Source organism: Hippopotamus amphibius, chromosome 6, assembly GCF_030028045.1.
Source record: "Hippopotamus amphibius kiboko isolate mHipAmp2 chromosome 6, mHipAmp2.hap2, whole genome shotgun sequence".
Taxonomy (NCBI): domain Eukaryota; kingdom Metazoa; phylum Chordata; class Mammalia; order Artiodactyla; family Hippopotamidae; genus Hippopotamus; species Hippopotamus amphibius.
Window position 1 is genome coordinate 129,012,257 of NC_080191.1, and position 23,597 is coordinate 129,035,853.

General features: G+C 34.6%; 1 protein-coding gene across 2 annotated transcripts in view; it reads left to right on the forward strand.

The window, feature by feature from the left end:
• Positions 1 to 23,597, forward strand: part of RNF13 (ring finger protein 13) — a 119,809-nt gene that overhangs the window by 21,494 nt on the left and 74,718 nt on the right. For both annotated transcript variants that reach the window (XM_057738203.1, XM_057738204.1), the window contains one exon: positions 13,710 to 13,835. In XM_057738203.1, coding sequence (XP_057594186.1) covers positions 13,710 to 13,835 — 126 coding nt within the window. Of the gene's footprint in view, positions 1 to 13,709; positions 13,836 to 23,597 lie in introns of those variants that run through there.

The following is a 23,597-nucleotide window of genomic DNA, read 5'->3' on the forward strand; positions in this document are numbered from 1 at the left end:
ATAGTTTCCAGACTGTTTCAGGAATAAAACCCAGAAGCCCTTGTAGAACTGGCTTGATGAAAGGTTGATGGCAGCCACTGATCCCCAGAAAAAAAAAAAAAAGCACATCACCTTGTCTCTGATCAGGAAGCCTCTGTGGTCTCAAAACAATCTGCCTCTATTGCTACCCAAGCTGATCAAAGAGATACCCTTTGCCAAACTGTTTCCTCAAATTTAACACCTGGATTTTTCTAATTGGCAGACTCTAGACCACATAGTTACTAGCCATATACTGTAGTGAAATACCTGGCTATGAGGGAAGCTGGTTAATATAATATAGTTTTTGTTGTTGTTGTTGTTATTCTTGTTGTTGTAGTCTACTTTGGGAAGGTGAGATTCACAGTGTGTGGAGAGTGGTTTCAGAAAATTTGGGCACTATGAATGAAAGGTACCGTTACAGTATTACTTTGTGCTTAACTCCTCCACCTCCCCACATCAGCATTATACCTTAGAGTTTTTTCCACAGCTGCGGAAAGAGTGTTCCTATTAAGCACTGCATGGTATTCTGTAATATGCATGACCATAGTTTATTGGTCATTTTCTTTCTCTTTTTAAAAATTAATTAATTAATTAATTGGCTGCATTGGGTCTTCGTTGCTGCACACGGGCTTTCTCTAGTTGTGGTGATTAGAGGCTACTCTTCATTGTGGTGCACGGGCTTCTCATTGCAGTGGCTTCTCTTGTTGCAGAGCACGGGCTCTAGGCTCACGGGCTTCAGTAGTTGAGGCACACGGGCTCAGTAGTTGTGGCTCACAGACTCTAGAGCACAGGCTCAGTAGTTGTGGCACACGGGCTTCCTGGCTCCACAGCATGTGGGATCTTCCTGGAGCAGGATTTGAACCCCATCGGCAGGCAGATTCTCAATCACTGTGCTACCTGGGAAGTCCTATTAGTCATTTTCTCTTAACAGATATTTTGGTTTCTTATCCAAAGTCTAGTCATTTCTTTCAGATAGAGGTTTGGAAGTGTAATTGATGAGTCCATGGGTATGTGTATCTAAAATTTTCTTAGATACACTAAATTACTTTTCCAAAAAGCTGTACTAATGGGTATGAGAATACCCGTTTCCGTACACCCTTGGCAACACTGGATATTATCAGTCTTTTTAACTTTTGCCAATCTGATGGGCAAAAAGAATTATCTTGTTTTAATTTGCATGTCTCTGATTACCAGTGATTTTGAGCTGGCAACCTTTCTTCCATTCAGCATAAGGAGTCAGACCATCCCTTTTCACTGAAGAACTGTTCTGCTTAGTAAGCTTGTTTTAAAGAGTTCCATTAACTCCTGATAACCATAGTCTTAGTGTTGCTCCTCTATGTTATTGTAAGTTTAGTTTACATTTAAAAGGAATTTTGACAACTGTGTTTATTCACTGCCTGAGAAAAAGTAGTGTTAAATATCTGCCTGCTTTTGTACTGTGACAATATAGGGCGCGCCCAGGAGGTGAAATACAGTGATAGTAAAGAGAGTATTCTAACAAATTGTTGGATCATCCTGGATAGCTTTTATATTTGCGTGGTTGGCTTGCCATTGCCCAGAATCAGATTTCACAAATGCTAGCCTACTCTTATTGCTTACAAGGAGGACTTGATAAAGTGGAGATGACTTACTGTAGTGTAATGTCTATAAAATTTTAAAAAAGTGTTAAAAATATAACCAATTTAATTTGAAAATATTGTATGGTTATTAAGAGACATAGCTGAGAAATATTTTAACTTTTAAACTTTGGTCAGAGTTTCGTTGGAATAGTTTTTGTAGGCTTATGTTTTGTATTCTGTAGATTTTATAGTATCACGGGATTCCACTGTTTGTAAGAGATCAGATATATATAGTATAACACATATCAGTTGAAATTCTGTGTTTACATTTCATTTACATATGCTCCAATATTAAGCTAATAATAACCAAAGAAAATTTTAGCGATTTGAGCTTTAATGTAAAAATATGAATCTTGCAAGGATTAAAATATGGCGTGTTAGTGTTGTAGAAGTTTTAAAAGAAAGATTTGGTATTTTTACCTGAGGGAAACTCTTTTGTTTTCAGTTGTATATTCTAAGTGGCTGTTTTGGCAGGTATCTTTTCCAGAAAACCTTTTTTTTTTGGAGACCCTGTGGCAGTGCCTCAGATCAGAAGGGAAGATGTATGGTATCAGTATGTTCCTTTAAGTCTAAAAACCTTATGAGAGACCTGGCAATGAAATATTGTATGGTGTGGTCATTGTCCAGCCTTAGATGCTCACAAGGAATTCATTACTGAGAGTCCATTAGACACTTCAGAAGGTCTTTAACCTCTAGGTGTGGTGTTGTAACCCGATTCCCTCTCCTCCCTCACTAAAGGAAAAACCTAAATGAAAGTGTTACTCTTTTGCCACATCCTTGCCAAGACTTGGCATTGCCACAATTAAATGTTTGCCAACTCGATGGGTATGAAGTGGTATCTTACTGCTTTTACTTGGAATTTCCTGAATTTTTAGTGAGATCAAGCATCTTTTTTATAGTATTATTGGTCAATCAGGTTTCTTCTAGTTTGAATTGTCTTTTTTTTTAAAAACCCATGTTTGTATTGATTTGTTAATTTTTAAAGTATTGATTTTTAGGGAACCAGACACTAATCCTTTAGTTATATTGCCTTATAAATATTTTCTTCTTTTGTGTTTTAACTTTAAATTACTTGTTAAAATTATGCCTGTTTAAATTTTAATGTAGACATCTTTTTGATGTTTTGTGTTTTCTGTATCTTAAGTAATCCTTTCCTACCCTGAGGTCTTGAAATATTTTTCCTCTCTTTACTCCAAAATTTGTAAATTTTTCCCATGCCCCCAACTCCATGCTTAGGAGGTTTTTAATCTACCCAGAATTATTTTATTGTATAGTGTAAAATAGGTCTCTATTTTTACCTTTTTGAAATAACCAACTACTAAAGCATCATTATTGCATAGTCAAGATTTTACCATGTAGATTTGTAATGCTAGCAAGGTTTCTTGCTAGACTCTGTTTATATTGAATACCATGGAATAATTCAGTTTTACATTGAAGGTCAGTCTCAGGAGGATCAAGCTTTTCTAGGTTTCTTGTTTCTATACTTTTTTAACAACTGCCTTGACAGGTAGAGGAAATAATAATGACTATTAAAAATTCAAACCAAGGTTTATTTCTGATAAGTAAGCCTAGTATCAGATTTCCTGAGTATTCCTATCAATAACAAATCTTGTTTTCAGTAAAACACCTTTTGGGCTAGATTTACCGTGATCATTGTATAGTGTTTTTTGTAATTTGGTACTCAACCTAAGTTCTTTATGTGAATGAGAAGGCATAGAGGATAAAGGTTATGACATGCAGATTTGTCCTTTCTTTTTTTTTATATATAGTTATCTTATTCTCTTTTTTTAAAAATTATGTAATTAATTAATTTATTGGCTGCTTTGGGTCTTCATTGATGGGCGTGGGCTTTCTCTAGTTGTGGCAAGTGGGGGCTACTCTTTGTTGCAGTGCACGGGCTTCTCAGTGCAGTGGCTTCTCTTGTTGTGGAGCTCGGGCTCTAGGCTCGAGGGCTTCGGTAGTTGCAGCACATGGACTCAGTAGTTGTGACTCACGGGCTCTAGAATGCAGGCTCAGTAGTTGTGGCGCACAGGGCTTAGTTGCTCCATGGCATGTGGAATCTTCCCAGACTAGGGATTAAACCTGTGTCCCCTGCTTTGGCAGGCAGATTCTTAACTGTTGTGCCACCAGGGAAGTCCTGCAGATTTGTCCTTGACTGTCATTCCTAATATATAAAACAAAAGTGCAAGTAAAAGGTTTTCCTTATATGATAAATGATTTATTTTTCCTCATCATTATTCTTAAGTTAATGCCCTATATCATCACCAGTTAATTTTTCACAAACTATATTATTCTTTGAAAATTAATTTACTAGTTAATTTTAGTATTGTTTTATAAGAAATGATTTTGTTTAATGCAAAATCTTGAGATTAGAAGAGAGTTTTTTTGTTTTTTTTTTCTGTGAAGGAAAATGCAAATATTGCAAGGAAATGTGGTTGTTTGGATGCCTTATTTGTGAGACTTCCTTTGCATTCTTTGTAGGGAAGATGTTCAGTACCGGCTACTGTATTTTTCCTCCCAGAACACTTGACAGTTTTGTGATAGGAAGATGCCTTGGTTAAGGCTGAATGCTCTTGACTTCCTCACTCCTAGGAAGTTAGATGTTAATATTTTACCATTTTTTAAAGAGGAAATAAAGTATTAGCAATTCCATTGAAACATTCTTTTTATCCTTCCAATTCCATTCCCTTATTTTCCCTCTCATAGATAATCATTACCCTGAAATTTATGTCTATCTTTCCCATTTAATGTTATAAAACATGTTACCTTATATATGCATCTATAAACACTGTTGTGCCTGTTTTTAAACTTTGTTTGGCCAGGCTTTTAAACTTGCTTTTTTCATCTGACACTATATTTGAAATTTATGTTATTATATAGTCTTAATTCATTCTAATGAATAGTACTTTATTTTATGAATATGCCACAATTTATTTTTTATACTTTCTTTGGTAGATATGTAAGGTGTTAGTTTTTTGCTATTATAGTGTTGCAGTGAACATCCTTAAAAAAATCTCTGTGTACAATGTAAGTAAACGCCATTTCATACTCATCAGATTAGTGAAAAAAATATCTATCAGTGGCTGTCAAGAAAATGGGAAACCAAGTATTCTTGTGTATGGCTGGTATATGAGTTTCTGACCAATTTGGAGAGTTTGATAGTATCTTCTTCTCTAAGTGAGAGTTTGCCATTATGAAATAATTTATTTCTCCCACATTTAATATATTTCTTATTTAATAAATAAGTCAGTGATCATCACCTTTGAAATTAACAGAAAAACTAATACCAATACCCACATTTAGTATTTTGTATTGTTCTCCCTACTTTTATCTGTTTTTCTGCACTACCCTTCTTGCTATTTGCCATTCTCTTTGAAATAATTTCTCTAGTTAGGATATGACCATTTCCATCAGTAATTTTAAGTTCGGACCCCCTTAATCAGATTGATAACCAGATTATATTCAACTTTAGTTAACTATCAGTAGATTGTGCTCAACTATGACTGAGTTATGATGATGACAGATTGCAAACAGCAAATGATATGGTGAGTAATCAGTGATGGAAGGTCTTTCTGTTTCTTTTTTTTAGAAAACATTGTGTTTTTGGCTTCATTACGGAAGAATCCCTTTTACTCAGGATTCACTTTTGTTTGCAAAACTGAAGGAGAATTTCTTTGCAGTCTCAAGTTTCCACAGATTTACTTTCTGTATTTGTTTCTGAACTTTTTTGTTATCAAAGATTTTGTTAAGAATTCTGTAATTAACACATTTAAAGCTTTTATGTTCTCAGAGGATCTGCCAAGTACTACAGAATGTAAAATGAAAAAATATTCCTTACGGGCGTGTATTGATTATATGGCAATTTAAAAGGCCACCTTAAAGGACATTTAATTACAGTGTAAGTGCAATCCACTTAAAATTACTCTTGTTTTTAAAGAAACTATCTTGTTGGATGTAGCAGGTCCTAAAAGTATACCAGTCTTTTGAAGTCTAAATTCTAATTTTCCACTCTGTTGGTTCAGACTGAAGTGACAATTTTTTTTTTCCTCAAGAATGATAATGATGTGAACCGAGTGGTATGTAACGTATTAACTAAAAGGCATTGTCCACCAGAGGGCGCAGTCAGTTTGTTTTCTAAAATATAAAGATACATCCACTGAGTGAAACATTATCTGTATGTGCTGAATGAGAAGCATGTACCAGGTGGACTTTTCTTCATAGAGCTTGAATGTTGTAAAATCAAATTCCTGACAAATGACTACTTATATGTTAAGTAAAACTCAAGGCTACAACCTTTAATTTTTTGTCAATTATGTTATTATTTTTTAGAATTAAATTTCATAGTAGAAAAACCAAAGAATTGTTGACCAGACCTGTTATGATTTCTCTTTCTTTAAATCTTTCAACATCAATTTGAATGAAGAATGAATTGTTGATCTTATTCCCTAGCTTTGTCCTAGACATCATGATTTATTGCCCTCCCCCCTCCTTTTTTTCTTTTCAATGACAGGATCACTAGCAAACTATGTCTGCAGATTAGTTTGAAGTAGTAAACTTTGGGAGAAGGTATTTGTTATTTACATTAAATGAAATTCTATTTGAAATCAAGTTAATGTTATTTTGATGATATAAGGAAACATACAATAGATGTTTAACAAGATATATTTAGATAGGATAGCCAATACTCTAAAACCAAGAGGTGATCAATTAAGCATTTGGAATATATTTCTGCATACCCAATGTGATCTAGAAAACAAAAAAGAAAAAAAGGGGAAAGCATCTTCATCAGATTAAAATGTCTTCCTTGTTGTCTGCAAAAACAGTGTTTCTCACTGGTTACAGTGGACTGGAGCCTGTGCAAAGAGGCTGTCCCCTTCAAGAGCATTCATGAAACGTGTTCTAGATGACCTTGTATTAAGTGATATATATATTCAACAGATATTACTTTTTTGGATAAGAATTTAACCAACAACGTTAATAGTAAAAACATGAGTATTTAAGATACAACCTTACGTCATGCTAAAAACCATTTACTTCAGTGACCAGCCTCACGTCCTCATGTTTTGTAAATAACAGTTTTGTTGAGACATAATTCACATACTATACAATTCATCCATTTAGTTTGTTTCAGTGGCTTTTGATGGTGTCCTTTGAAGTACAAAAGTTTTACCTTTTGATTAAATCCAGTGTATCTGTTGTTTCTCTTATTGTTTGTGCTTTTGGTATCATGTCTAAGAAACCAATGCCTAAGCCAAAGTCATGAAGATTTATGCATATTTTCTTCTAGGACTTTTATTGTCTTAGTTCTCGGATTTAGGTCTTTAATTCATTTTGAGTTAATATTTATATAAGGTGTTGGGTAGGGATCCAAGTAATTCTTTTGCATATGGGTATCCAGTTGCCTTGCTACCACTTGTTGAAAAACCTGTTTTTCTCCACTGAATTGTCATGATACCCTTGCAAAAAAAAAGTCAATTGATCATGAATATGAAGGTTTACTTCTGGAATCTGTATTCTACTCTATTGATCTATATGTCTGTTTATCAATATATGCTAGCACCATACTGTCTTGATTACTATACCTATATACTAAGTTTGAAACTGGAAAGTGTGGGCCCTTCAATTTGTTCTCCTTTTCAAGATAATTTTGCCTATTTTGGGCACTCTGAATTTCCATTTGAAATTTAGGATCACGTTGTGAATTTCTGCAAAAAAAAAAAAAAAATCCAGGTGGGATTTTTGAGACAGACTGCATCGAAATTGTAGATTTAGGGGGTATTGTCATCTTAACAATATTAAGTCTTCTGATCTATGAACATGAACCCATTCCATTTATTTAGGTCTTCTTTAATGTCTTTTAACAAGGTTTGTAGCTTTTAGAATACAGTTTTGCATTTCTTTTATTAAACTTATTACTAGGTATTTTATTATTTTTGATACTACTGTAAGTGATATTGTATTCTTAGTTTGCTTTTCATATGGCTTGTTGTTAGTGTATAGAAATACAATGAATATTTTATATTGATCTTGTATTCTGCAACCTCGCTGACCTTGATTATTCTAATTATTTTTAAGTGGATTTCTTAGGTTTTTCTATATGGAAAATCATGCCATCTGCAAATACAGATAATTTTACTTCTTCCTTTCCAATTTGGATGCCTTTTCTTTTCTCCCCCCGCAACTGCCCTAGCTAGAACTGTCAGTACATTTTTGTTTTTTAGTTTTTAAGTTTATTTTGTGTTTTTGTATTTTGATTTTTTTTAAATTGTTGTATAGTTGATTTACAATGTTGTGTTAGTTTCTGGTGTGCAGCAAAGAGATTCCGTGATATGTATGTGTATATATATATTCTTTTGCAGATTCTTTTCCATTATATTCTTGTAATAATATCTTGTATTATTACAAGATATTGAATATAGTTCCCTGTGCTGTACAGTAGGACCTTGTTGTTTATTTTATATAAAGTCATGTGTATCTGTTAATCTCAAACTCGTAATTTATCCCTCCTGCCTTTCCCCCTTTGGTAACCATGTTTGTTTTCTATGTCAATGAGTCTGTTTGTATTTTGTAAATAAGTTTCATGTGTAATTTTTTTAGATTCCACGTATAAGTGATATCATATGATATTTGTCTTTCTCTGTCTAACTTACTTCACTTAGTAAGATAATCTCTAGGTCTGTCCATGTTGCTGCAAATGGCATTATTTGATTCTTTTTTTTAATGGCTGAGTAATATTCTGTTGCATTGTGTATACCACATTTACTTTATCCATTCATGTGTTGATGAGCATTTAGGTTGCTTCCATGTCTTGGCTATTGTAAATAGTGCTGCAATGAACATTTGAGGTGCCTGTATCTTTTTGAATTATGGTTTTCTCCAGATATATGCCCAGGAGTAGGATTGCAGTGTTATATGGTAGCTCTATTTTTAGTATTATAAGGAACCTGCATACTGTTTTCTATACTGGTTGTACCAACTTACATTCCCACCAACAGTGCAGGAGGATTCTCTTTTCTCTCCACACCCTCTCAGGCATTTATTATTTGTAGACTTTTTGATGATAGCCATTCTGACCAGAGTAAGGTGATACCTCATTGTAGTTTTGATTTGCATTTCTCTAATAATTAGCGATGTTGAACATCTTTTTTTGTGCCTTTTGGCCATCTGTATGTTTTCTTTGGAGAAATGTCTGTTTAGGTCTTCTGCCCATTTTTTGATTGGGTTGTTTGTTTGTTTTTTGATATTGAGCTGTATGAGCTGTTTGTATATTTTGGAGGTTAATTCCTTGTCAGTTGCATTATTTGCAAATATTTTCTCCCATTCTGTAGATTGTCTTTGTGTTTTGTTTATGGTTTCTTTTGCTGTGGAAAAGCTTTTAATTATTATTAGGTCCCATTTGTTAAGAGGATTTCTAATTTGAGACTTCTTTATATGATTTGCCTTATTAAAACTGAGTGATTACTAACTGTATCAATTATTGTGGAAGGATGTGCACTCAAAATCATTGCAATTTTGTGAGAGTATTTTTTCTCAGCCTTAATCTGAATAGTTTTACCAATATGAGTAGATATAAGAGTTTTATTTATTTATTTATGAGTATTTATAAATTTAAAAGTTGATAAATGTAAGGAATGTTACACTAGAATGTACTTGAGAGGATCAAGTACTTTATCTTACTCTTTTCTGTTGTAGTACAGTATATGGCATAGAATGTTAATTTCTTGAAGGCAGAATCTTTATTTCCACAGTGCCTGGCATATAGTAGGGATTCAGTAAGTATTTGATTAAAGAGCAAGCATTATTAGTAAAATAAAGAATTAAAACTACAATTAATGCTTCAGGTTGACCTTTTGGGAGTAAATTATGAAGTAGGAAATAATCAAAATGTCCATAAAGATATTGGATGGTTTGCTCTCTCTTGTGTTCGTTAGTGTTCTTTAGTGAGCATGAAAAGCAATATTTAAGAATCAAGTAGGGGGACCTTTGCTGTTTTTAGGGTGACTTATGCCATCTGCTTGGTCTCAGAGGCTCTCTCCGTGGAGAAAAGTTGAGAATAAAAACTCCAACTTCAGGTCTATGTGTGAATGTAAAATTATGACAGGTTCCAGTGACATCTTCATCATTTGAAATATTTGTATCACATTTTGGAATCAACCTTAATTGCCTTTTAGACTAACATTTTGGTTTGTTCATTTTTTTTTGTTATCATCCTTTGTTTAATGTTATTATTATTATTTTAAGAACTTTTATTGAGATATAGTTAACAGATAATAAACTGCATATATTTAGAGTGTACCATTTGGTATTTTTTTCTTATTAGTAATGTATATATGGCAATCCCAATCTCCCAATTCATTCCCCCTGTTCATTTTTGTAAATGTTCATTTCTCTTCTTGTTGCTCATTTTGTTCTTCACGTGTTTTTTTTTTTTTTTTTTTTTTTGGGTCTGGCAGAGGCAGTATAGCATAGTGGTTAAGAATGTAGGGTCTGGAGTCAGACTTCTGGGATTACATGCCTCCTGTGTATAACCTTAGGCAAATTACCTAACTCTTTTGACGCTTAGTTTCCTCTTCTTTAGAACAGAGATGATAGCAATAGTAGTTACCTCATAGGGTTATTGAAAAGATTAACTGAATTAGAGCATTTGAAGGGCATAGTGCCTGACACACAGTGCTAAGTGCCATGGCTCAACAAATGTTAACTGCTTGTTGTTACTGCACTTATTAATTATTAATAACTTCAGGTATCCACTTACCACTTTTCTCTCTCTTCCTGCTTTTGCTTTTATATTCTTACAAAGGGAAGGATGCACAGCTGCCTTACTTTCAGCATTTTTGTTGACATTGTCGCTGCATATACTCTTCTTAATTTTACTCATTTTACAGTTTGCCATTCAGTTCGAACTGAAGGGAGGAAAGTCCAAGGCTTTCCAGCCTGAACAGTCTTTTAAATAAAGCTACTTTATTGAATGATCTACCACTTTATGACTTCATTAACTAGAGTAATTTATCAACAAAATAATTTTTTCGTAACATTTACCCTGCAGTTTTGCAGTTCTAAATACTGTGGAAGCGTTAAGGCAAAATTATATTGTGTGATTTTTAAATTTAGATTATTTGAATATTCCAGTTAAAAAGTGGTAACACACACACACACACACACATACACACAAAAGAAAAGTGGTAACACAAACCACTTTGGAAAACTGCTTAGTGGTATTTACTAAAGTTTGATACTCTATGATCCAGCTTGATATCCTATGGTTCTTCTTCTATGTACATAAACATCATGCATATGTGTTCATGGAAAGACCTGTACTGGAAAGTTTATAACAGCACTATTTTGTAATAGTGCCTATTAGAAATTACCCAAATGCACATCAACAGTAGAATAAATTTTGGTATATTCACACAATGTAATACTATAGAGAAATGAAATATCTACCAAATATATCTCAATAGTATGGTTGCTGAATAGTAGGAATGAATCTCACAAATACAGTACTGAGAGAAAGAAGTCTAAAAGAATTTGCTGTATGTCTAGTTCTGTTTATATCAATTATAAAAGTAGGCAGAATCAAATCGAAGCTGTTAGGGGTCCATGTAGTGACATTGCTGGGGTGGGGGAGTAGTGACTGGCAGGGAGGATGAAGGGAACTCCTGGAGTGCTGTTAATATTCTGTTTCCTGATACAGGTGTGTTCAGTTTGGGAAAACTCATCAAGCTGAAAAATTATATTTTGTGCACTTTGCTTCATGTATAGTCATAAAAGCTTTTTAAAAAATCCACAAACGTATATATCCCAAACATAGTGTATTATACATTTGATGATACTGAGGTGCCAGTCTGCATGCACTGTTTTTGTCCAGCATCCTTATTTAATCATCAGAGAATTACAAAAACAAAGGGAAGAAAGGTGGGCATCCTTTCCAAGTCTCCTATACATTGGTAGTTTTCTTGGGCTTCCTGCATATTGGCATGAAGTGCCCCTGTCAGAAAATAGGGATGAGGAGGCTCCTTGAGTGCAGAGCAAGCATCCTTTTAATAAAAAAGGGATTGGCCCTGGAGGGTGACACAAGGCATGTGGACCTGGTTTAAGGCAGCACCTTCTTGGCCACTCATTTCAGGGACCAGAGAGTTCTGCCGAATTAATGGGCAAAACCCATTACACTACCTTGTAGACTTTGTGGATGAAACAAGGTAAATTTGCATTGTTTTCAGTGACTTATATCTGGGGGAAGGATAGGCATTAACATACTCTTTTATCAGGTTATTCTTTTTAGCACCATCTGCAGGAAAAATAATATTTAATAATTTGACTCTTTTTTTGGAAGCTCCCTGGCGGTCTAGTGGTTAGGACTCTGCACTTTCACTGCCAAGGGCATGGATTTGATCCCTGGTCAGGGAACTAAGAATCCACAGGCCACGTGGTATGGCCAAAAAAAAAAAAAAAAGACCTGTTTGCTTTTTAAAGGCTTCAGTCAGTTTCCATTAATGCAAATAGATTGTTTTTTTGACTTTTAGCTTATGAGTATTTAATTTTTATAAATTTTCTTAGGTTTAAAAATAATACATGCTTGTCATAACAGATTCATCAATACAGAAATGATTAAAAAGCAAAAACTCTTTTCTAGTTCTACTTGTAGACCTTTTTTTGTGTTTGTACATACCATAAATTTATTGATTCTAAGATGCAGTTTATTACCCCGTGTTTTAACATATCTGAAATTGGGGTGTGTCTTTCACTTGCTACCTGCTGGATGGCAGTCATGATGGAGTTGTCATCTCCAGGACATGGGAAATTTGGTCATAGCTGTTCATATTATCCTCACTTCAGTTGAGTTTTATGCCTTGTTGGTACTACATGGCTTGGGTTTAATTTCTGTTATGTCTTGAAAAGAGCTGCACTATGTGATTTGGCTGTAAGGCAGAAAGTTAGTTGTGTGCAGAAAGGCACAGAAAAGGCAGCAGGGTGTAAATTTAATATGAGTGAAGCAAATATTCATTGTTGGAAGGATAACCACAGTCTGTTTCCCTGCAAAGTAAAAACCAAGTGCATTATGGAATCAAGAATGGGAGCTATTCTATGAGTAAGTGAAACATGTACAAAAGCATTCTCTATCACAGGCCAAGCAATGCAACTTAAGGCAAGAGAAATGGCCAAATCCTGTGGAATAGATAGTTGGTATGACCAATTCATGTGCCATACAGGACTGTTGTTAGGCACTGTGTCATATTTAATTGCCCACTTCTCCTTTTAAATAATTTAATGATTTTGATCATCTTTTTATTTGTTTATTCAGTTTTTACATTTATTGAGATAGTCATTTGGTTTTTGTTTTAATCTATTAATATAACACTATACTAATACATTTTCAGATGTCAAACCATCCTGTATTTCTGGGAAAGCAACTTGCTATTTTCTTTTTATACTAGTAGTTATCTTGTGCACATCTTTTCAGTTTAGAATATATAGATTTATCTCATCCTTTTTAATGATTTTATTATTTTTCTATTGTATGATTATACTATAATTTTTTAAATGGCTGCCTTATCGATGTGTATGATTTCCAGTTTTTGCTATTAAAAACAATGTAGCAGGGAACATCTTTCTACATATACCTTTATATACTCGGGCTAGTGTTTCTATAGAATAAATTCCTAGAAATGCTGGGCATTTTCATTGTTTGATGAAGAAATTTAAAAGTTAATTTTTAAAAAGTATTTGCTCGGTTTAGAAATGTCAATCATTGTTGGAAAATATACCAACATGTGCTGATAGTGGTTTTCTCTGGGGTGATGGGCTTATGTGTGATTTTTTTTTTTAATTTAATAGTAAAAATGAAACTTACTTTAAAAAAATGAAATGCTTAGGAAACCAAATATTGTACTGCTTTAGAAGTTCTGGGATTGTGAGCAATTGGAGGGTAGGAACTGTTGTAGTTGCTACACAATTCATCTCGCATAATGTAAAATACATGGGACAAATTCAAAAGGTGTTTATAAAAGTAAGTTGAATTCATTTTTTTTTTGAGTTTAATAGAGAAAAAACTTATTGCTAATTCTTTTCTAGGGTTTTTTGATCAACTCAAAGCCAGAGAATGCCTGTGAACCCATCATGCCTCCGCCACTAAGAGACAATTCATCTGGCACTTTCATTGTATTAATTAGAAGACTTGATTGTAATTTTGATGAAAAGGTAATGTTTCTTTTTTTCCTTTTTTTTTTTTGTAACTGTTTGTTAGCTAGTTTGCTTCCTCCCTTGTTTCAGAAAGGCTCTAAGAAAGTTTATACAATTCATTCAGATTAAAAAAAAATTAAGGAGTAAGGACAAAAGGAAAATGAGGAGACTGAAGGCAAGAAAAACAAGAGTGAGTTAACTTAATTCTTAGTCATTTGCTATAAAATGTACTCTAAGCTTTTAGCTGCCAGTGTAAAGAGGAAGACACCATCAGTTTTATGATTCGCAGTTTTGGTAAGACTGAAAATAAAGTGACTAGGACATAAATAATTGCTATTGGTTTTAAGAATTTTCACCTGGTTGTTGGACATCTTAATCTGTGGTTTAATAGTGGTCTTGCTTGACCTAATCTAGGAATGGAAATGTTAATCTCTAGTTTTATGCCTTCACCCTTCCAGTATCTTTACTACATCTGTATCTATGTCTTTGTTGGTATTGGGATTTCTTTTTTGTAATAGGTTGACTCTTTCACCTATATAAAGTTTGTCTCCATAGAGTGGGTTAAGCTGGCATTTCAGAGAGTAAAACAAAGTTTGCCATAGGACTTCTCTCACTATCATTAGTGCTGCTCTAAAGGGATGGGTTTTTGTTTTTTGTTTTTTGGGTTTTTTTGATACTTTCACTACTGTCTTTACAAATCTGTTTTTGGATTGGCCATATCAGGAGAGCCAGATTGAGACCTGTTACTTTTACTGGACTGTCTCAAACCTGAGTATCTCACATGTATCTTAGAGGACACATGTGGGATATTATTTCATGTTCTTTCCATGCTTGATCTTAGATGATTTGTCTGTTAAGTAGGAAAGGCTACCATGACTCCTGCTGTGCCTGAATTTTTGTCTCTGCTCCTTTCATATCATGAAAGAAATGACACCTCCATAATAAACTTATTAAATGAATAAAATAATAACTGTAAAGGGGTTTGAAAATGTAGAGCACTTTGTAAATAATAGGTATTGTTACTATTGTATATTAATTACAAATTTAAACTCTAAATTGCCTTTAAATGGGAAATAGAGCTTGAAGTCAAATGTATTAGATTTCCTTCTCTTCAGAGTTGTTTTGTCTTTTATAGTAGTTTGAATTTAAACCATTTTAAGATTTGATCCAGAACTAAACTATAATAATTATAAATTGTTCCAACAAAAATGAAATATTATTGTAATATTTCATTAATTTCGTGCTACTAAGAAACTAAAAGTAAGCTAATTCTGCTGATTTCAAGGTTTATTGCATCATTAAGGTATGTAATTTTTGTCTTAGTCCAGTCTTTAGTAACTAGAAACTAGAATACCTCTTTTTTTTTTTTTTTTTTAATAACTTTCTTTTTTTAGGTGGGAATGGGAGGTAGTTCACTGAAAAATTTAGGGAAGTACTGTCACTTAATATTTATTTTTGAAGGCGAAAACCCAACCCAGGAATGAATAGGAGGGTTTGATAGTCCTCCTATCCCTTTAGTGTATCCTCATCATGGGTCTGAGCACTTCTAGTGGAATTTCCTGATTTAACTATTACTCCAGCTCATCACTTTCCACTTCCTGCCTTGAATTTTATGCTATAGCTGTAGTACCTACTGAAATGTTTCAACTTGCTGTTCTTTTGTGCCTTTAGACACATTATTTTCTCTGTCCAGGATCTCTGTCTGAGATGACCTTTATCACCTGTATTTCTGACTGTTTCATCATTTAAGTGCTAGTTGAGAAAGTTAACTCTTCTGGAATCCTTACTTTTCTTTCTACCCTCTCTCTGGCAGAATGAATCATTCCAGCTCAATGTGCTACCCTTCTGCTTTGTAAATACCTCCTTTATATCTCTTTATCACATTATTATTTTTTATTATATACATTTAACATATGCAAACTTACTGTGTTTAGAGTTCATGTTTTAATTATATTTAAATATCTAATTTGTATCATAGTGCATAGTAGGAGAGCAATAAAGTTTTGCTAAATCAAACTATACAGTGTGGTAAGCCTTCTACTTATGTGTATATTGCCTTCTTTAAAAGCATGTACATGTAAAAAATATGTAAAAACATTTAAATTGAGGGTTCTCATCTTAGAAAAGAAAATGTTAAAAATTTTCTTATTGTATCTCACCATGTAGTCTTAATGGATAAAGTTCTATTCTGTATATATTCTTTAGCTTTGTTGTTTTTCCTTCACAAATATACAACAGAGTCTATTATAGCCATTTAAGGCTAAAGATTTCTTACTCATGTTATTCCTAATGATTTCTGTCTTTGTCTCAGTTATATTAAATTTATGAGATATTAATTTACAAGGGAGACATATGGGTTTTAATGAAGGTCCGGAAACAGGCTGCATACATTTGAATCCCAACTTTATCATTTATTTGCATTGTGATCTTAGGCAAGTTATTTTGTCTCTGTGTGCCTCAATTTCTTTACCTGTAAAATAGAATTATAAATGTTCTCTACATCATAGGATTGTTAAGAGGATCCAATGAAATAATCAGTGTTAAATGTTTATCAGACAGTGCCTTGCACACAGTAAGTAGGTAGTAGGTATTAGCCATTGTGTTTTATTGATTTTTTTCATTATTAGTGTAAAATAGAATAAGGATGAAGATGGCAGAGATGCTGACTGTAAGTCTGAGAATCCCCATAATCTCCTGTCTACAAGCTGGAGAACCAGGAAAGCCAGTGGTATAATTCAGTTAGAGTCTGAAAGCCTGAGAACCAGGGTATCCAATGGTGTAAGTCCTGGAGTCTAGAGGCCCAAGAACCAAGAACTTTGATGCCCAAGGGCAGGAGAAGGTGGATGTCAAGAAGAGAGAGAGGGAATTCACCCTACCTTTACCTTTTGTTCTGTTTAGAACCTCAAGGAATTTGATGATGCCCACTCACATTGGTGAGGGCAGATCTTCTTTACTCAGTCTACTGAATGAAATGCCAGTCACTTCCCAAAACCCCCTCACAGATACACCCCCAAATAATATTTCATCAGCTATCTGGACATCTCTTAGCTAAGTCAAATTGAGACATAAATTTAGTTCTTACCTTTCAGAAACTGAATTAATGGCTGTTAAATCACAATGTGATATAGTAACTCATGTCAGTTGATGTGTAAAGTTTTTAATTTGACTTATAAAGGACAGTTCAGTCTTGCCAGTCTGTAATGTATAAAAAATAAGTTTCATAAATACACAAGGATAAGAATTATGGATCACCTATCAAAGTCGGGTGAATGGTTAAGGATAAATTCATGATTACTAGAAAAACAACTGGAATCTCATCCCAAAGAAAAATTCCTTTCTAAGGATGGTCGCTAGTGGATTGCCTCTTAGCTTTATTAGCTATAATCTTCAAATCAGAAATCTTTGACTGTATTTTTTGGGCTTCCAAATTGATGATTAAGTTTTATATTAAGTATGTTTCAGAACCTGATTATTTACAATTTATGTATGGTACTTCTCTTCTGAATTGCAAATAAGTAGCTCTTTGTACATAATCAATAGTGGTTCATTCATGTATGGCCACAATTTTATATGAATACATTAACGTAAGAAAATAGTTAGAAAGGTAGTTCATTTTCTTATTCCTGATGTAGCATCCTGGGACTGAGTACTGAGAAAAGCTTAATTCAGCACCATACTGTATGCTGCCGTTGAGAGTAGTTGCAAGGTTGTTTTTTTGGTCATGTCTCCCATCCAAAGTAATACCCAAACTATCTCAGACAAAAAAGAATTGGCTCTGTCTTACAGAGCTTCCCTTGGAAAAAGAAAGCCTTTCCGTTGTGAATAGCAGAAGAGAAAAGAGATAAGAAATAGAATTGCATCAAGATATTTCAAATGATTAATGGTGATTTCAAGGTTTACTTTTTATAATTCTTTAGATTTTTTTTGAAGACTAATATTATGCTATAATTAAGGAAACCTACACTTCTCTTATTCTTTCTTAAAAGTAGATGATGAAGTGAAAGTTGTGTGTTACAATAAAGGAAATGGCAGATTTTCTATACACAAACTATCCCAGTGGATTGTGACTCAAGATAGCCAGTACAACAGCTGAAATGCAATTAGCAGTTTTTGGAGGGTAGGAAATTGAATTGTTTGTAACATTTTAAAATAGAGTACTGTTTTAATTTTTTTAAGCTCTTTATTGGAATATAATTGCTTTATACTCTTGTACCAGCTTTTGAGGTAAACCAAAGTGAATCAGCTGTATTTATACATATATCCCCATATCCCCTCCCTCCCGAGACTCCTTCCCGCTCTCCCTGTCCTGGCCCTTTAAGGAATCACCCATCATTGAGTTGATCTCCCTTTGTTATACAGCATCTTCCCACTAGCTATCTGTTTTACAGTTCGTAGTGTATATATGTCTATGCTACTCTCTCACTTCGTTCTAGCTTCCCCTTTGCCCCCCCGCACCCCCAACCCCGTGTCCTCCAGTCCATTCTCTGAATCTGCATGCTTATTCTTGCCCTGTCACTGGGTTCATCAATACCATTTTTTTTTCTGGATTCCGTATATATGAATTAGCATACAGTATTTATTTTTCTCTTTCTGGCTTACTTCACTCTGTATAACAGACTCTAGGTCTATCCACCTCATTACATATAGCTCCATTTCATTCCTTTTTATGGCTAAGTAATAGTCCATTGTATATATATGCCACATCTTCTTTATCCATTCATCTGTTGATGGGCATTTAGTTTGCTTCCATGTCCTGGCTATTGTAAATAGTGCTTCAATAAACGTTACGGTACATGTTTCTTTTTGGATTGTGGTTTTCTCTGGGTATATGCCCAGGAGTGGGATTACTAGGTCATATGGTAGTTCTACTTGTAGTTTTTTAAGGAACCTCCAAATTGTTTTCCACACTGACTGTACCAACTTATATTCCCACCAACAGTGCAGGAGAGTTCCCTTTCCTCCACACTCTCTCCAGCATTGATTGTTTCTAGATGTTTCGATGATGGCCATTCTGACGGGTGTGAGGTGATACCTCATTGTGGCTTTGACTTGTATTTCTCTAATGGTTAGTGATGCTAAACATCTTTTCATGTGTTTGTTGGCCATCTGTATGTCTTCTTTGGAGAAATGTCTATTTAGGTCTTCTGCCCATTTGTGGATTGGGTTATTTGCTTTTCTGGTATTAAGCTGCAGAGCTGCTTGTGTATTTTGGAGACTAATCCTTTGTCTGTTGCTTAGTTGGCAAGTATTTTCTCCCATTCTGAGGGTTGTCTTCTTGTTTTGTTTATGGTTTCTTTCGCTGTGCAAAAGCTTTTCAGTTTCATGAGGTCCCATTTGTTTATTCTTGATTTTATTTCCATGATTCTAGGAGGTGGGTCAAAAAGGATCTTGCTTTGATGTATGTCGTAGAGTGTTCTGCCTATGTTTTCCTCTAGGGGTTTTATAGTGTCTGGCCTTACATTTAGGTCTTTAATCCATTTGGAGTTTATTTTTGTGTATGGTGTTAGGAAGTGTTCTAATTTCATTCTTTTACATGTTGCTTACCGATTTTCCCAGCACCACTTATTGAAGAGGCTGTCTTTTTTCCATTGTATATTCTTGCCTGCTTTGTCAAAGATGAGGTGCCCATATGTGCTTGGGTTTACCTCTGAGTTCTCTATTCTGTTCCATTGATCTTCCTTTCTGTTTTTGTGCCAGTACCATACTGTCTTGATCACTATGGCCTTGTAGTATAGTTTGAAGTCAGGAAGCCCGATTCCACCAACTGCATCTTACCTTCTCAAGATTGCTTTGGCTATTCGGGTTCTTTTGCATTTCCATACAAATCGTAAGATTTCTTGTTCTAATTCTGTGAAAAATGCCATTGGTAATTTGATAGGGATTGCATTGAATATGTAAATTGCTTTGGGTAGGATAGTCATTTTCATGATGTTCATTCTTCCAATCCAAGAACATGGTATGTCTCTCCATCTGTTTGTGTCGTCTTTGATTTCTTTCATCAGTGTCTTATAGTTTTCTGCATACAGGTCTTATGCCTCCTTAGGCAGGTTTATTCCTAGGTATTTTATTCTTTTTGTTGCAATGGTAGATGGGAGAGTTTCCTTAATTTCTCTTTCTGCTTTTTTGTTGTTAGTATATAGAAATGCAAGAGATTCCTGTGCATTAATTTTGTATCCTGCTACTTTACTGAATTTGTCAATTAGTGCTAGCAGTTTTCTGGTAGAGTCTTTCGGGTTTTCTGTGTATGATATCATGTCATCTGCAAAGAGTGACAATTTTACTTCTTCTTTTCCAGTTTGGATTCCTTTTATTTCATTTTCTTCTCTGATTGCTGTGGCTAAAACTTCCAAAACTATGTTAAATAATAGTGGTGAGAGTGGACACCCTTGTCTTGTTCCTGTTCTTAGAGGGAATTCTTTCAGTTTTTCCCCATTTAGAACAATGTTGGCTTTTGGTTTCTCATATATGGCTTTTATTATGTTAAGGTAATTTCCTTCTATGTCCATTTTCTGGAGAGTTTTTATCATAAATGGATGTTGAATTTTGTCAAAAGCTTTTTCTGCATCTATTGAGATTATCATATGGTTTTTATCCTTCAATTTGTTGATATGGTGTATCACATTGATTGATTTGTGTATATTGAAGAATCCTTGCAACCCAAGGATGAACCCCACTTGATCATGCTGTATGATTTTTTTAATGTGCTGTTGGATTCTGTTATCTAGTATTTTGTTGAGGATTTTTGCATCTATATTCATCAGTGATATTGGTCTGTAATTTTCTTTTTTTTGTGACATCTTTGCCTGGTTTTGGTATCAGGGTGATAGTGGCCTCGTAGAATGAGTTTGGGAGTGTTCCTCCCTCTGCTATATTTTGGAAGAGTTTGAGAAAGATAGGTCTTAGCTCTTCTCTAAATGTTTGATAGAATTCGCCTGTGAAACCATCTGGCCCTGGGCTTTTGTGTGTTGGGAGATTTTTAATCACAGTCTCAATTTCCATACTTGTGATTGGTCTGTTCATAGTTTCTATTTCTTCCTGGTTCAGTCTTGGAAGATTGTATTTTTCTAAGAATGTATCCATTTCTTCCAGGTTCTCCAATTTATTGGCATATAGTTGCTTGTAGTAGTCTCTCATGATCTTTTGTATTTCTGCGGTGTCCATTGTTAATTCTCCTTTTTCATTTCTAATTCTGTTGATTTGCGTCTTCTCCCCTTTTTTCCTGATGAGTCTGGCTAATGTTTTATCAATTTTGTTTATCTTCTCAAAGAACCAGCTTTTAGTTTTATTGATCTTTGCTATTGTTTCCTTCCTTTCTTTTTCATTTATTTCTGCTCTGATCTTTATGATTTCTTTCCTTCTGCTCACTTTGGGGTTTCTTTGTTCTTCTTTCTCTAAGTGTTTTAGGTGTAAGGTTAGGTTGTTTATTCGATATTTTTCTTGTTTCTTGAGGTAGGACTGTACTGCTACAAACTTCCCTCTTAGAACTGCTTTTGCTGTGTCCCATAGGTTTTGGGTTGTTGTGTTTCATTGTCATTTGTTTCTATATGTTTTTTGATTTCCTCTTTGATATCTTTAGTAATTTCTTGGTTGTTTAGTAGCATATTGTTTAGCCTCCATGTGTTTGTATTTTTTACATTTTTTTTCCTGTAATTGATATCTAGTCTCATGGCATTGTAATCAGAGAAGATGCTTGATATAATTTCAATTTTCTTGAATTTACAGAGGCTTAATTTGTGACCCCAGATGTGATCTATCCTGGAAAATGTTCCTTGTGCACGTGAGAAGAAAGTGTATTCTGTAGTTTTTGGATGAACTGTCCTATAAATATTAATTAAGTCGAGATGGTCTGATGTGTCATTTAAAGCTTGTGTGTCCTTATTTATTTTGTTTGGATGATCTGTCCATTGATGTAAGTGGGGTGTTAAAGTCTCCTACTATTATTGTGTTACTGTCGATATTCCCGTTTATGGCTGTTAGCATTTGCCTTATGTACTGAGGTGCTCCTATGTTGGGTGCATAGATATTTACAATTGTTATATGTTCTTCTTGGAGTGATCCTTTGATCATTATGTAGTATCCTTCCTTGTCTCTTTTAATAGTCTTTACTTTAAAGTCTACTTTGTCTGATATGAGTATTGCTACTCCAGCTTTCTTTTGACTTCCATTTGCATGGAATATCTTTTTCCATCCCTTTACTTTCAGTCTATATGTATCCCTTGGTCTGAAGTGGGTTTCTTGTAGGCAGCATATAGAAGGGTCTTGTTTTTGTATCCATTCAGCCTGTCTGTGTCTTTTGGTTGGAGCATTTAATCCATTTACATTTAAATTAAGGTGATTATTGGCATGTGTGTTCCTATTACAATTTTCTTAATTGTCTTGGGTTTGTTTTTTAGGTCTTTTCCTTCTCTTGCGTTTCCTACCTAGAAAAGTTCCTTTAGCACTTGTTGTAAGGCTGGTTTGGTGGTGCCGAATTCTCTTAACTTTTGCGTGTCTCTAAAGCTTTTGATTTCTCCGTCGAATCGGAATGAGATTGTTGCTGGGTAGAAGTATTCTTGGCTGTAGGTTTTTCTCTTTCAGGACTTTCAGTATATCCTGCTATTCCCTTCTGGCCTGCAGAGTTTCTGCAGAAAGATCAGCTGTTATCCTTATGGGTTTTTCCTTCTATGTTATTTGTTGCTTTTCTCTTGCTGCTTTTAATAATTTTTCTTTGTGTTTAATTTTCAGTAGTTTGATTAATATGTGCCTCAGTGTATATCTCCTTGGGTTTATTCTGTATGGGACTCTGTGCTTCTTGGACTTGATTAATTATTTCCTTTCCCATTTTGGGGAAGTCTTCCACTATAACCTCTTGAAATATTTTCTCAGACGCTTCCTTTTTTTCTTCTTCTTCTGGGATGCCTATGATTCGAATGTTGGTGTGCTTAATGTTGTCACCAAGGTCTCTGAGACTGTCTTCCACTCTTTTTATTCTTTTTTCTCTTTCCTGCTCTGTGGCAGTTATTTCCCCCACTCTATCTTCCAACTTACTTAATTGCTCTCCTGCCTCAGTTATTCTGCTGTTTATACCATCTAGAGTATTTTTAATTTCAGTTATTTTGTTGTCCATTACTGTTTGTTTGCTCTTTAGTTCTTCTGAGTCCTTATTATCTGTTTCTTGTATTTTCTGTATTTTGTTATCGAGATTTTGTATCATCTTTACTATCATTGCTGTGAATTCTTTTTCAGGCAATTTTCCTATTTCCTCTTCATTTATTTGGTCTTGTGGGTTTTTTCCCTGCTCCTTTGCCTGCATGGTGTTTCTTTGTTTTCTCATTTTGTCTAATTTATAGGATTTGCTGTCTCCTTTCCCTATGCTGCCTAGTAGTAATTCATCTTGTTTCTGTCCTCTGCCCCCTGTGGTGGGGTTTGTCCAGTGTCTTGAGTTGGCTTCCTGGTGGGGGGGGGGGTCTGCTATCTGCTTTCTGGTGTGTGGCTCTGTGTCTTTTCTCGCTGATGAGCAGGGCCGTGTCAGGTGGTGTGTTTTAGTGTATCTGTGAGGTTAATATGGCTTTAGGTAGTCTGTGTGCTGATGGGTGGGTTTGTGTTCCTGTCTTGTTTGTAGTTTGGTGTGAGGTGTCCAGCACTGTCAATTGCAGACAGTCGGATGAAGCCAAGTCTTAGACTCTGATACAGGGCTCTGTGAGAGTTCTCTGCAGTTAATCTTCCCTGTGTCTGAGGATTCCCTAGTTGTCTGGCATCCTGGATTCAGTGTTCCCTCCCCAAAGCCTCCTACTTGATTTC